This window comes from Stegodyphus dumicola, chromosome 2 (genome assembly GCF_044657685.1).
Source record: "Stegodyphus dumicola isolate Sdum_Otavi_A_Nest chromosome 2, ASM4465768v1".
NCBI classification, from domain to species: domain Eukaryota; kingdom Metazoa; phylum Arthropoda; class Arachnida; order Araneae; family Eresidae; genus Stegodyphus; species Stegodyphus dumicola.
Genome location: NC_140769.1, coordinates 8887766 through 8904088, shown reverse-complemented (window position 1 = coordinate 8904088; position 16323 = coordinate 8887766). Strand labels below are relative to the sequence as shown.

General features: G+C 32.3%; 1 protein-coding gene across 1 annotated transcript in view; it reads right to left on the bottom strand.

Annotated features, from left to right (window-relative positions):
- The window catches only part of LOC118200366 (regulating synaptic membrane exocytosis protein 2-like), a 472906-nt gene that overhangs the window by 7089 nt on the left and 449494 nt on the right, over positions 1-16323 (bottom strand). Inside the window, 2 exon segments of the mRNA XM_085809579.1 lie at positions 6262-6473; positions 9219-9375. Of these exon segments, the coding sequence (XP_085665705.1) occupies positions 6262-6473; positions 9219-9375 (369 nt within the window).

The following is a 16323-nucleotide window of genomic DNA, read 5'->3' as shown; positions in this document are numbered from 1 at the left end:
AATTTCAAATCTATATAACAGATGCACTTTTGGTTGTTAGAATATTAAATCCAGATAAAAATATAATATTACATATTAAAATAAAATTAAGAAAATCAGCTTTTAAAATGAAATAATGAGAGAAACGCTTATACATTTATGAAATCGAAAAAGTTTGAAATGATGCAGTAGATTTCTTGGCTGATAATTTTAAACGCTATAGTTTTATTTTGAGCGTTTTAAGATATGCATACGAAAGAACGAAAATTATTGTGAAGTAATGACATCATAACCTTGAAACTAAAGAGCAATACTTATAAGGTTGTTATTGAAATTAACCACTTATTTAAAATTTCAGCCTTTAATATAGCTTTTTTCCGTTTCCTCACCAGAAATGTTAATGCGTTTAGAAAGTATATAAGCTGAAGTTTTTGGATCCTAAGACAGAGCGTGTTTTTGCCTTTCGAGACCAACTTACTTACTTTTGGAGCTCTAATAAGATTGTAATTATTCGGCTTTGAGTTATAGCTGCTGTGATTTCAATTTATGAGCTAACTTTGTATTAAACTGTGAAATCTGGATTACTAGCTCACATTTTAAATTTTGTATCTGACTGATACTTTAAGTAGCATCACCGCAAGCGGTGGCTAATTATGTGAGCGCGAGACACGCATTTTATATTTAAGTTCTGATTTAAATTTTAAAAAATGTATCCTTGCTCAAAGATATCACGTGATGCAGAGCCGAGTTATAATTGGTTTTTCGCCTAATAATCTACATGCAGTTCGTTCCCATACGAACTATTTTAACTAAATTAATTTGGGACTTATATTGAATTTTACTATTTCATCTAAAATAATTTTTTCGTATGTGCACAATTCAAAACATTCACTGAAGATTATGTAATTCAAGACCTTCACCGAAGATTATTTGCCATTATTGCTATCCTACAGCAATCGCTTATCCAACAACGCCGTCTTCATAGAAACACATTACCAAATTTTAGATCCGAGATCCAAAAATATTTGTTTTCAACTTTTTCAAGATTGTAGTTCATTTCAGACACAGCGATAATTTGCTTAACGTCTGTAAGCGATTGCCTGTAAGCATAAGTTTGATGCTATTTTATGTTAACAAAGAAGACTCAACTCTATAAATTCTATTTCATATTGTACTGTATTTTGTATTGCATTGCAGAAAATTCTTTAAAACTGTCAAAAATCGTTTAATTACTATTTTTTATTACTGCTGTTTTAAAAGAAGACGACGGATTTGTTTTAGAATTTGTAAAAATTTTAAAATTTTGCCACTAAAATATTTTTAGTACTGAAATTTCAAAAGGATGCATTATACAAATTTCATTTGAAACATTTTTTTCCGTTCTATCTGATGGTGCAAACGGTAAATTTCTGAGGTCACTGGTTTATTCATTAAACAAAGATATGTGGGAAAATATTGTTTCAAAATTAAATAAAAAAAATTCTAAATCGAATTTAAAAAAAAAAATACACACGGTGTTCGCCACATTATATTGCCATCCACAAAGAATGTCGCCTAGACGGTATAGTGGTTAAGGGAGTCTACTGCGGTAGCGAAGGGTAAAGAATATGTACACTGCTAAAAAAAAAAAAAAAAAAAAAAAAAAAAAAGGACAGTCCTATATCTCCCGATCTACTGGGCCGATTGACAAAATTCAAATTTCGTTCTTCAAGTCTCGAAGCGCGACTTAGGATAGATAATAGATTTATATATAGCACTATTCTAACATAGGTATTTTGACACAAAATCGGACTTTTTCTGAAGTAACATACCAATTTTTTTACATATTTTGATTCTACGACTCAAATTACGCCTAAATATGAAATTTTGTAAAATTTGGAGCAAAATTTACGGAGAAATTCACAAATTTATGTTGGCACTTTTTGTCAGTTTGCGCCAAGAATACTTCACTTGGCGAACTTCTTAATATATGGCAACCTAGTTTCCTTTCCCGTGAGAGGAAAAAAAGTCACCATCGTTCCTTTTTTCCAAATTATATTTTTTATATTATATTTTTAATTATAACTTTTTATTTTAAGTATTTTTTCCTTTTTCGAATTTCATTTTAACTGTTAAAGTTGCACGTTTTTTTTTTCAAATAACTGTTTTAAAAATTTCTGTTTACCTATTCGAACTGTGTAAATAAAGGTGCAGCGTTTATTTTTTTTCAAATAGTTTTCTTTATATATATTTTTCGTCATAGTTATTATTTTAGGTAATTTTTAAATTTTTATACTTTTATTTTAATTGTTTGTGTTGCATTGTCTCTTCAGATAATTGTTTTAAAATTTTCTATTTATTCCTTCGAACTGAGCATTTTAAATATATTTATTAATATCAATTTTCCAGAATTTAATTTTATTTATTTGAACTGCGTTTCTTTCGGAAGAATACTTTGTAACCCAGACTACGATGAGTTTGAAAACTGCATACTATATTAAAAGAGAAAATATAGTAAAGCACAGTTTTACACGCCTTTCAATGTTCCGTTCAGAAAAGATATGTATAAATAAGAGAGATGTATAACCGACATTTTAACTTAGGATGACTTGCATACACTGCTTTAAACAGTTTTATCATTGTGCCCATTGCTTTACACAGTTTTATCGTACATTTGGTTTCTTAAAATGTTATTCATATTTTAGTCAAATATTTTATTTTTGAAATCGCAAGAATCAAATATCATAACATTGAAAAGTTTTAAATTAAAAAAAATACAAATACTAAATTTTACGAAAAAATTTATTTTTCTTCTCTTTTTCTTTAAGCATTCTGAAAGTATATTAAAAAGTATCCAACTTTTCGAAACATTTTGATATTTCTGACAATCATTTTAAATAAAGTTATCGCCTTCCATTTCATAAAGGCCCACAAACGGCCGAGCGGTAAAGACGCTGATCACTGGTAGTTCAGTCCGAGGTTCGAATCCCGCGAACGGGTTGGTTGCATGGGTGTTTTCGTGGTTTTCCCGATGTGTAACGTGTATACGAGCCAGTTTTCCTTAGAAAGTCCTCCACGAAGGCATCCTTCCCTTTAGGCAGATAGCCCTCGTGTGCTTTGCCATAATTAAATAATCCAATCCAATCCTTAATTAAATATAATTGATTTGTAACTTCTACTAGAACTGACGTTAAGAATTTAAGTGCAAATAAATAATATCGTGTGCAATCTTGATTAATATAAAATTAAAAATATTTGCACAGAAAAATATTTGCATTCTTGCACAGAAAAATATTTGCATTCAGACAGAAAGTTTTTTGAAATATTTGCAATTACTTTATAAGAAGGATTTATTAATAACCGTAATAATTACTTATTATATTGCTGATGATTAGGAATCAGTTCTTGATTAAATTAGATTCTTGATTAAATTATAACATTCTAAATTAGAATTTTAAGAATTATTAGAATTTTAAATTAGAATAATGAAAATACGCTACGCACAAAAATACATTTTAGGATAAAAAATGAGTTGATCTTTTATGTTTTAAAACTTCTTGAATTCATTTAATAAATATCGTATCCTCGTTGTTAATTGAATTCAGAATGTTGGGTGTCGTTTATATAATTATTCTTACTTGTCCACGGAATCTGCTGACTTATCCAGCGATTAAGTAGCTGCAGATCATTTCTACATAACCATTGAACTTCCATTAATTCAGTCTCTAGAGGGTTGTATATTTATATCATAATTTGACTTTGATAAAAATGATTATTCTAAATCTTATGTTTCTATAAAAATATACTGTGCTTTAAAAATATGGATGATAGTACCAGCCGCTCTTTCAGCCACATCAAAAGCATCAGTTTGTTTAGAAATAAATTGTGCAGTTAATGTCATAAAATTCAAATAAACATCAAACGAAAATTCTCACTTTTAGACAATTCGATTTAAACGAAGTAAAGTAGCAGACGATAAAACGCCGAAGGTAAAAATTTACTCTTATTAAAAAAAAAAAAAAAAAAAAAAAAAAAAAAAAAAAAGATAGAGAGAAATTAAAAAAAATATTAAAAAATTTATTTAAAAAAATAGCTTTTCATATAGTATTAATAAATATTTATTACGCATCATTGAGGGAAAAAATGTCATATAATTAATTCTCCGTAAAATTTTACTTGAAATTTAAGGTTAAAAATAGCTTTGGCAATACAGTGTAACAAAAATCCATAGAGCACATTTGGCGTTACTATCGCTCAAAAAAAAGATGCCAAATTTCAAAACGCGAAAATATGTAAATTTGTGTATATCTTAGAAAATTTTGAATAAAAAAGTCTAATTTTTTGCAGATATGCTTAAAAATATACCTACTTTAAGATGATGGTAAAAATTTTATAGGTTATAATTCAAAATTTTTTTCGAAAAATTTATAAAAATTATTTAAAAATAGAAATTTAAAAAATAAAACACAAAAAATGGGTAAATTTTATTTGGAATGAAACTAAATTTCGAAATGTGAGAGAAAAAATCAAAAAAGTTTAATGAAAAAAAGAGACATAAATAAATATTTGCCAAATTCAATTAACATTGAGGAGCTAAAATTTTGAGAGCTAATATTTCAAAAACTACTCGTACGATTTTTACAAAACTTGGCATTCTGGCATAATTTGAGTCGTAGAATCGAAATATGTAAAAACATTGGTATGTTATTTCAGAAAAAGTCCGATTTTGTGTCAAAATACCTATGTTAGAATAGTGCTATATATAAATCTAATATATATCCTAAGTCGCGCTTTCGAGACATGAAGAACGCAGTTTGAATTTCGTGAATCACCCCAGTAGAACGGGAGATATAGCACTGTCCCATTTTTTTTTTTTAGCAGTGTATATAGACGTTCTTTGGGCCTGGTTTCGAATCTCGGAGAAGGCATGGATGTTTGTAAATATGTAGTGTCTTTGCGGCATGGGGGAAATATATGGCGAAAGTCCTCTCGTGTGGACTGGTGGTAGAAGAGAGGGAAGGGAGACCTTCGGCCCCCCCCGAGTTGCTCTCTCTCAAAATTGGGCTGGAAATTGAAGTCATACCTCCTTAAGGTTCTGGCAAACATTCTTCCACGAAATTCACGGACAAGACAGCAGCAACAACAGCAATCGACAGAGAATGTCTATTCAAAATTTGATTTCCAGCATCTTGATAGATGGAGTTTAAAAACTGATCAGAAAATTTTCACCACGGCTACAAACACCATGAATGATGAAAAGTTTATAATAAACAAAATGTCATGCCGTTTCTACATAAACCTTTAGAATTTGGAAGAATGATAAAAAAGAACGATACAAAACTGGCAACGTCGGTTATTAGAAATGTTGAAAGGCTGTGCGTGCTTACAGAGTTTGGGGCAGTCTGAGATTTTGGCAATTTCTACTAAAAGGGTTATGATAATATGTAAGTATTTTTTTAATATGTTTTACCTTGTTTTAATGGTTTTAAGGAATTCAGATATTGTACAGAATTCACAGTTGGATCTATATGCTAGAGAGAATAAGAAAGCGAATAAGATTCGAGTAGGGACTGGGAAATAAGAAATTTGGCCGCTTAGATAAAAACCTGCTTTTTGGTAGCAAGATAAGGTTTTCTGCCGCCTTCGCGGTGTGGTGGTCTGCACGCGGGACGCGTATCCGTGGTCCGTGGTTCGATTAACGGCGAAGGCATTGCTCATTTTTCATCTTTCCTGCTTCCAGAAAAATACATGATGTCTCTACAAGGTAAGCTTCCTGCACTGAAGATAAAAGATCGGATTTCAAAATTTATACATAAGTAACTGATTAAAACTCAGTATCTTAATAGCAATGACAGAGAATAAATGCCTATTTGTTTTGAAAGATCATTTTGTGTTGGAAGTTTTGTAATAGTAAAAAGGAATTCCAAAGAAAATCTTGGACCATATTACTCTATAGCATTATTTTCGTCTTGTAATTGCTTATTTAAGGTTTAGAATAACTTATACACCTTTCATGTACCGTAAGAGATTTAAAATAAATTGATGACTGGGATGTGAGTGAAAAGCGGAGTGGGTATATTTGAATCTGGCGAAGTATGAAAAACTAGATGATTTTTGGCATAAAGAATTGGAGATAGATATTTAAGGAGTGCGTTCAGAGGCTGCGTTTGTGGAACAGCTGGTTGTTTTCAATTTTACTTCTATTTTATTTTATTTATTTTTTATCTAAAAACATTTTTAGACTTTCCTCTCTGAACGGCCAAGCACTTTGCTAAGCGTTCGTCGGGAATTGAATGTACTCACCTGGAAGGCTACTCTTTGAGCCTAGCTCGGCTTTTAACCCTCTTGCCCGTATGACGTCCACTTCAAGTTCTTTCTTGCGTCTGCAGATTCGCAGTTCGACGTCACCCAGGGAGAGGGAGACCAGTGCTTGCCTTCCCACTACCTGCCCTGGTCCTAAATTTTCCACGAAACTCGAAGCTTCTGCGACCTCCGGAGGTAGGCGAGGTCCCCGTCTGTAAAGTGCAGGAATGAAACATGTTCAGTACAGTATGATGCAAAAAGCAAAAACTCACGAATATCCAATAATGGATTGTCACACTGTTATGATTACCTAGCTACTAACGACCGTCTTCTAAATTACCAAAAAAATCATTTCAGTTGTAGGGTTTATATTTATTTTAACTAACATTTATTTTAAGTTTAAACTATCTTTCCTGTCAAGCCTTACTTTCCCCTGGAACTGCCAATGCCAGAATATGTAAATTTGAGTAGAACGCGCAAGCATTCAAATTATCAGCGGAAGTATTATGATTTAAATAGAAGGAAACGAGTTCGGTGAGAGAGTTATTCTTACTTAGCGAGCGCGGAGGTAGAAATCGAGAATTGAAGAACCCCGCGTTGCGGCCTATGTGCTTGGCGGGAAGTAGTTGCAATTGTTCCAGTGAGCTTCAAGTCTGCTGAATTAGCAGCGGTATTGTAAAACGCGGTGAGTTAGTTATTTTAGAGAGCCTCGTAGTTAGAATATTGTCTTTACTTTCTTTTCAGGTTCTTATTTTTATTTGACTGCCTAGTGGGCACAGTCTGTAAGCGTCAAGAGGACGCCATTGTAATTTATTACGTTGAATAAAAAGGGACTTAAACCCTTTATAAGACTCTGTGGTTTATACAAGCTTTCACAGTCACCTCTTGGTTGCGTGCTAGTTAGAGGCGCGCAACGTTATACAGTCATAAAAATGTTTTGGAAAACCGGTTAGGTCTCTGTATCTGCAATTTTTAGACAGTGTATGATACTTTTATAAAAATCACATCAGAAACTTCTGTTGTCAAATTAATGTGCGTATTTATTGTACATTAAGTACATGTATATACGCTTCATGCAATGTATAGTAACGTTTCGTAAACACTTTTTTAGTTTTACGATAATTTTCGGAAAAAGAAACTCTTGTTTATTAATTGAGTGTTATTTATTAAATGAAGATAAGAAAAGTAAAAATACTTTTTTATTGCCTTTTTTTACTTTGTTAGATCAACGAATATAAGAATTACTTATCAGGAATTAAATGCCGAAACCTTCATCAACCTTACGAAATTTGAATTTTCGTACGTTCACAGGTAAATTTTATTATTTGAGTGATAAAAGGAATTGAAAAGGGTGCAAATATCCATGTCAAATATGAAAGTTGTGCTCGTTTTATGAAGATATTATTTGATTAGGTTTTATTATGCTTTAAAGTAATAGGTTAGAATGCAACACCGCTGGGAGTAATCAATTTGAAGCGTCACAGCTTAGTAACAAATACAAAGCGGGTTGTGCAGCATCAAACAAGTTTATAGCTGAAGTGAATTGCAGAAGTTTTCAAGTCTTCTTCATTGCTGGTAAGATTTTAGGTGCTGGAAACTATTAATCTGGAAGTCGAAAGACGGTTACCTCAGTTTTAAAATTTTCTATGAGTAAACCAGATACTGAACCGAGCTCTAAATAATAATAATAATAATAAAAAAATACAATACTCAGATTCGTATACTTTCCTGTCAAATGTATTGCCTGTATAAATACGTCTAATGAAAATAAATTATAATTATTTATAAGTGGTAATATGCATTCGATAACAATATTTGTCTATAAGTGGTAATATGAATTACCACTTATAGACATTTGCTATTTGAAATAAATTATAAGTGGTAATATGAATTCGATAACAATATTTGTCTTGTTCTGCAAAAATTTATTTAAAATAGCAAAAGTTATTTCAGAAAGTGAGATTGAAATTTACGTGCACGCGTTACACACTAGATATAAAAATGACAGAGTAAAAATAAGGAAAAAATCAGCATACAAAAATTAGTTTTTTTTCGTTTTCCTTTGCATCTTCAGGTACATCATCGAATTCTGCTTCATTTCCACCATCAATGTTACTCTGATCCATAAATAAATAATCGCAATTCGTTCCATCTTGAACCAATACCAGACACCTTTGCTGCAGCACGATTTGCAAACTGAATGACTTTGCATTTGACACCAGTAGTGTATTGTTTCGTTTCGCAGAAGCCATGTTTAGTACTAAAAGAAACACCAAGTCAACTGCATTTCAATTAAAGCAAATGTGATTTACTAATTTATTTCGATATTCACTTCAAAATCACTACTTCAAATGACTACAGAAAGAGGAAGCACCTGACGCCTAATCCCGGGAATTTATTCGTGTTGGAAGGGCATTCTTACCTCAAGCTCTGCCCCCTTTCCTCGAAGCCTTAGAATAATATTCTTGTGCACATCTGCAATGAATACAACCCACCCTCTTTGCAGAATTGTTTATTTCTCAAGCATTTCCCCCTACACACGTATTATTCCCCTTATCGCTTGTCAATTCAGTTCGAATATTGTTCGAAAGCCTGGGAAAATCTGCGAATGAATGACTTCAAAAGATAAGGGCTTCGAAGATTTTTCTTTAAGATTTATTGGTAAAAGGAAGTGCGTGTGATACGGCGAATATACCTAAAATTAAAAAAAAAATAGTTTAAAATTACAGGTACGCGTTACACACAGGCGCGCTTTATGCGCCGGAGTAGACGGCATATAATAGAATTTTAAGAAGCCACTTAATCTTTTTAATAATGTTGGCCAATAACATTTTTTTGTAGAGCTTTTCATTATCTGGGATTATTTTGAATGAAAAATCATTGACATTTATGGTAGTAGTCTAACAATGAAAATTAGCTTATTTAACCTATACTTAAGTAAATTAGAATATACGTACGTAAGACTGTCTCCACTTATGCTGCCATCGGACGAAATACTGCTATTGGCTCGGACATCAGCTAAAATCTCCTCACTCCTCCGCACCACGAATGGGAGTGAGGAGCCATTTTTTCTCCAAAAGAAGAAATTCCTCTTGTACTTTTTGGGCAGGAGCCCTGTGAGATAAAGGTTACAGTCAGAGGCACTGGTACGTACGAACTCGAAAATTGACAAAAAAGAAGAGAAAAGGCCAGCAAAACCATTTTTTTAAAGTTAAGTTCTGCTAGGTTAACTTTACAACGAGTTTTAAGTTTCAATGCGGTTTAGATTACTCTTCGCAGGTGTAAAATACACGACAGGGGGATCACTTTTTTTAGACAGACTGACTGTTCCATCTGAAGATACTGAACTTCAGCCATTGCGGGCTTCTGCTGAGCAATTTAATTCTAGAATGCAAAGGAAATCATTTCCGGACTTTTTATGACGCTAAATAGTTATCTAAGTACTGCATTGGTTTGGTCTAACATTTCGCACGCGTAGGCTAAGAACAGGACCCTTTTAAATGCACTCTGAACTACAATAAACAGTTATGCTTGCTGGAACTCGAATTCGGTAATGGTTGAAGAGAGTGGGCAGTTAATAGCTTGCATCAATGATTTATCGTAAGGACAGAAATGCTTATTAAGAGCTGTAGTATAGGCTCTAAAAACAGCAGTAGGCCTCAGTAGTAATTCACGTGCTTATGGAATATGCTCAAAAGTATTTTTATTGCAATTGATAAAAATATGAAAATAATTAGGATTTGAAAAATATTGCAATGATTCTATGTGTGTCATTAAATGCGCGCATTTCATCATACATGAAAGCGATTTTCAACGTTGGTTTGCACTGAATCACTAACACCCTGAAATATCGTTTGCAGTCGCTGCAGCGACTTCTCCTCTAGTTACACTGTGGTAGTCTTAATTTACTAAAGTAAAGTAGTACTTTTTTACTTTTTTTTACTCACTACGACAAACAGAGATTGTAGTATCATAATTAATGGGAAAATAGAATAACATTTCTAGCTTCCATAATTTATAAGCCCACGACTAAACCTGCTAAAAATGTCCCGTAGAACCCTGTAATTTTTTTCAAATAAATAATTCAATTTTTATACTCCTAAGACTAGTACATTTAATATTACATAAATCTTATTCACAAATCTATTTCTATTTGAAAAGAAATTTATAAGAAAAACCATTTTAAATTTTCTTCATCAAACTAATAATAATGAAAATTAAGGTATGCATAAAAATGATTATATGTGTATTAACAAAATAGCACAAAATATTTAATGTAAAAATGCGGTTTTAATCTCATACTTGTAAAGAAAAATAGACCAAGAAGAAAAAACAATGTAGGATCATCTAAATTTTCACATAATTTTAGTAATGGAAACAAGATTCTTTAAGCTTATATGTCTTGCCTACCATATTCAATATGTAACAAAAGCATTAAATATTTCAATGTTTACTTCATTAATAAAACTTACATTTTTTTTTTTGCTCGCGAAATAAAATTAGTCCATTTTTTAAGACATAAAAAACATTCTTTTTTCTCGGCCACATCACATTAGTGGAAAAATTCAAAATTGAGTCATGCAAGATCAATTTTAAGTAAGGTATGCTCAAATTTATTAGTATACAATATTAAAATGATAAAGCATCTACATGAAAAAGCTTTAAAAATATTTATAAACTGTAATAAAAAAAACAAATTTTCAAAAGTACAGTTTCAGTAGAATGCAAAAACTATATTTGTGCATTTGATCTAAACAACCTGAACCAAATTATCAAATCTGAAATTATCACTTTTCAGTCTTTAAGCAGGGCTTAATTTCTAAAATTAGAAGTGCCAGAGCCCACTAGAAGACCGTCAGCAAAGAGGAACAAGAGCAAATAAATAAATAAAATGACTATTAAACTTATTAATAATTTTAAAATTAAATAGTCATTATCAAATTAATAAATAGCTATTTAATTAAAGTTTATTAATTGTTATTTAATGAATAATTATAATATAGTTAATAAATTATAATTTAATTGTTAATTATTGGATCATTAATTAATTATTATTTATTGAAATAATTAAATAATTAAAGATTAAAGTAATTAAATTAAGTGTAAAGAGATAAATTAAAATTTAATAAGCGATTTTTAATATAATTTTATTGCTAAAAATAAAATATTCGAGATAAAATTTTACCGAAATTGTTATTCAATTACATAAAAGAAGTGCCGCAGACTTTTTATTTAGGGCTCCGGTGCGCTCCGGCTAGAATTGTAATTTATCTTAAAAACTGAGAAGTACCGAAGCCGCTCTCCGGTGGGCTCCGGCGCAATTTAAGCACTGTCTTTGAGCACATTGCTTTTTAGGATAAAAGTAAAGATGGAAAATCAATTTCACGCACAGAAACTCCATTTCGGAACTAGTCAGCTATCAGCAAAGTTCTCTCAAACTTTAGACACGATTACACGTGCATGGCTTTAGTGGTATTTGCTTTCATATTCACAGTCAGTGCTGGTATTTTATTATTTATTACTAATTTCTAAACAGTAAAATATATTAAAATTTGTAATATAGTAAATTAGTATATATTGCATTACTACATCCACGAAGAAAATAACGCAAACATCGCACGACAATAACTAGAACGGCGCCATATTGCTTGTTTGGGAAACTTCTCCTGAGAGCGGAGAAGGGAGGGGAATTTTTTCCCTCACGTCAGCCTTAACACGGAGAAAATAGTTTTGCGATTGTGAATGAACTTGGTTTCGTTAATGAGATGTTGGTTGTTACCGGTGTTTATTTGTAATGTCAGAAATGTAAGTGCGTATGTGTGTGTATTCAGAGAACGAACTCGTAGCAAAATCACCTCCATAAGATGACCGTCTCTGAAAGAGACCAGTATTTCTGAAAAGTATATTTTGGTATTGAACATGCCTTCCGTAAGACGACCATTCACAAAGAAAATTCTGCAAGTGTGACTGGTCGCCTTAGAGAGATTCATTTCGTAGGTGCAACCTTCCTAAGACGACCACCTCTAAAAGATAAACGTATTTCTGAGAACGTGAGTATATATTCGTATTGAGCATCACCTTTCTAAGGTGACCACTTGCAAAGATGGATTTTTATTTGCTGCTGGTCGCCTTAGAGAGACCTCGTTTTGTGTGGTGTATATGATTACTGTTATGTCTCCGAAAAAATTTTTTAAATTAAATCAATAAGCCTATTTAGCAAAAACCCTCTCTAAAACGACCACCTGCGTTTCCAGGTTACTCTGATGGTCTTAAAGAGATCATATTTTCATTCTATTAATTTTATTGTTTACAAGAAATCTATTAACGTCAGATAGAAAATTACCATAAACCCATATCCATAAACCCTTATAAACCAACAGAAGATTTAATAAATTGATACCAGTAAGAAAACCAGTAAACGTCAATATAAACCAATACAAACCAGTAGGAAGTTCTGACATTGATGTTGGTTGTATGTGTGTCAATTGATACAAGTAAGAAAAACCCACAGAGATCAGCAGAAATCAGAAAAAGTCAGCAGGGACCAAAAAAAATTCTATAGCTACCAGTAGAAAGTTTTATTGGGCATTTTGAAACAAACTAGTAAGAAAAACCCACAGAGACCAACAAAAACCAGTAAAAGTCAATAAAAACCCATGAGATCTTATGGGTACCCATAAAAACTTTTACTGGTTTCTATGGGGCATTTTTTGCAGGGAAAGGTACATTACATTAGCTATTATTTAATCTTTCTTTAAAGCAAAATGATGTGGAAAAGTACATACTATAAAAAATTATGCAGTTTCATTTTTCTGACTTTTTTTCATTTTTCTGACATTTTTCATTTTGTTTGTAAACAAAACAAAATATGATAAACTCTTAATTAAGGCACAATAACACGCCGAATAAATATTGATTCAGAAGTCAAACAACAAAAATCAACGTTAATTCACAAAATTTTCACAGGACTAGTTTCGATGGTTTTACCGAACCATCATCTTCAGCTGCAAAACCGCAAATGAACAAGATAGGAAATAATGTTTAGATAAGATAAGAAAGCCTGGACAAGAATAAGCCTGGATAAGAATAAATTCAATAATAAACCTTTGAAACCAAATCTAACTGCGAGAGAAAGAGCTACAATGCGCGAGATTCATTCTAACCCGGATATTGTCATTTCAAAAGCCGACAAAGGTGGCCAGATAGTCGTCATGGATAAGAACACTTACATCGATGGTGTCACTAAACTCTTAAACAAAGGACCATATAATCCGATCCCTAAAGATCCTTCACCTTCGGACTTATCCAAAATAAAAACTGCGATCAAATCTTCGCAAATCATTTCAAGCAACTTAAAACATTCGCTTATCCCATCTGTTGCGAATTGTGCCAGATTATATGCTCTTCCCAAAATTCATAAAAGTGGTATTCCTTTCCGCCCTATTGTATCAAATTTAGGTACTGCCTCGAGAGTATCCATTATTTTATTTATAGTATTTAGAGAGTATCCATTAGCTAAATATTTAGTTTCTAGATTTTCCACTCTATTAGACAATAACATTTACACCATAAAATAATTCACACATAAATTCAATAGAGTTTGTAAAAAAGGTTAAAAACATTTCTCCTCGTAATTTACTCATGGTTTCTTTTGATGTAAAATCATTATTCACCAATGTCCCAGTGGAGGGTGCATTAAGATGTCTAGAAACCAGACTTCGCGAATTTCATTTCTCTTGCATCGAAATTGATGAGCTAATTTCTCTCACTCAACTCTGTTTGAAACAAACACATTTTGTTTTCCAAAATAAATATTACAAGCAAACTGAGGGATTAGCCATGGGAAGCCCCCTCAGTCCCATCCTGGCTGATATCTACATGCATTATTATGAATCAAAATTGTTTGAAACTTTAAACTTCCCGGCATGGTTCCGCTACGTAGACGATACTTTTACCCTGTTTGAAGGTAATAAAGATGATTTAAATAGAGTTCTTTCAACAATGAATTCTATTGATCCTGCTATTCAGTTCACTTTTGAACTTGAGACTTGCAATTCTCTTCCGTTTCTCGACATTCTGGTCACACGTAACACATCCAACTTCAGTACTACAGTTTACCGTAAACCTTCATCGGTTTGCCTTCCACCACACTTTAAATCATGTCATCCGACTAAACAAAAGTTAGCTTCATTTTATTCCTATGTTTTCCGTGCTCTTCAAGTTTGCTCCTCCAAACTAGCCCTTGATGAAGAACTAAATTATTTAAAAGCAATAGCTATTGACAGGGGCTTTTCACCCAACATTATTAATCAAGCAGTTAAAAAATTCTCATCTCAACACACTAAAAGCCACACTCTTATTTTAGGAGATTATAAAAATTCTGTTGTCATTCCCTTCTTTCCATCAATTAGCTATAAAGTTGCACATATTTTGCAGAAATTTAACTTTCGGGTTGTTTACTCTCGTTGGAAGTTGGAATCAATAAAATTCCAACTTCTATACTCAAGGACCCCATTCCGGATATGAATTCCTGGGGTATTTATAGGATTCCTTGCCAGTGCGGTTTAATTTACATTGGCCAAACTAAGAGAGCCTTAAAATTTCGCGTCAAAGAACATGAGGCATATGTTAGAAAAAAGGAAACACAGAAGTCTTCTGTTGCTCAACATTGTTGGTCCGAAAATCACACTTTCAATTTTTCTGCTGCCAAAATTATTCAAAAAACATCTTCCATTGGAGAACTGGATTTTCTAGAGGCATTTCACATTCATAAACATCTTTCTGTTCTAGTTAACGATCCTAATTCCAATCCAAATTTGCCTTCGGCTTTTAGAGAAATTATGTTTTAGTTCTGGTTTCGCCAACAGATGGCGCCACTTGCTTATTCTTGTCCAGGCTTTCTTATCTTATCTAAACATTATTTCCTATCTTGTTCATTTGCGGTTTTGCAGCTGAAGATGATGGTTCGGTAAAACCATCGAAACTAGTCCTGTGAAAATTTTGTGAATTAACGTTGATTTTTGTTGTTTGACTTCTGAATCAATGATAAGCTCTTGTTTTATAATTATATCTATTTTTATCTTTGTGTTTCATAATTTTTACGTACTATTTTTATTCGTAAGAAAAAATAGTCCTAAATTCCGCCAAATCTAAGCGTTTGAACATTATGTAATTCAAAATTTCTGTAAAATTTAGAAATTTAGAAGTATGTTTATTATTACTTAGGTGTTGAAAATACGGAACAAGCCTCTTAAAAACTTAACAAAAACATAAAAATAATGATAATGATAAAAGTCATCGTGATCTTATATTTTCAAGCCATTAAGGAATGAAACATCTTTTGTAAACAAAACAAAATATGATTCTCTAAGGCAGAAAAGTTTATAAAAATAAAAGAAACTATGATGCACTGTCAAATCAGCCACAAGTCTCACGTGGTATTTTTGTAGTAACATTCAGTTTCATGAATGCAATGGCAGGGAAAACACAGCTCTTATAGAAATCATAGTTCAAGGATTAAGAACTTTAAGAAATGAATCACGAAAGGAAATTTTATGATGAAGTATTAGTTTTTTCCCTTCCATGAACACTGCTGTTCATTAAAATTGTAACACTAGGAAGGAATGATCTGACGAACATCAAAATCAAATAAAAGGGAAGAAGAAGTTAGGATATGCAAATGATTTGTATTTCAGCGCATTTAGACGACGCAGGCGGGAGAAACGGTATGTGAAGCACTACAAAAAAAGAAACGTTGTGTAGTAGATTTCTCATTGGGAAAGTGCATTGTAAGGTTGGAGTGTTTGCTCAGAATATCATGTTATGCCTCGTATAAGAAGAAGAAATGTTTACCAGAAAGATTCGAAATTCGACAGAGGCAGGATCGATGCCTAATCGAGAGTGTAGATTATCGTTCTGTGATACTGTCGGTCGCACTGGTCGACATCCAATCACTGCCTTGCGAATATGGAATGAATGGATTACTGAGGGTCATGCTGAACGGCATACAGAATCTCAACGCCGTCCCATGAATAACGTCAGAGAGGACAGACATATTATGAG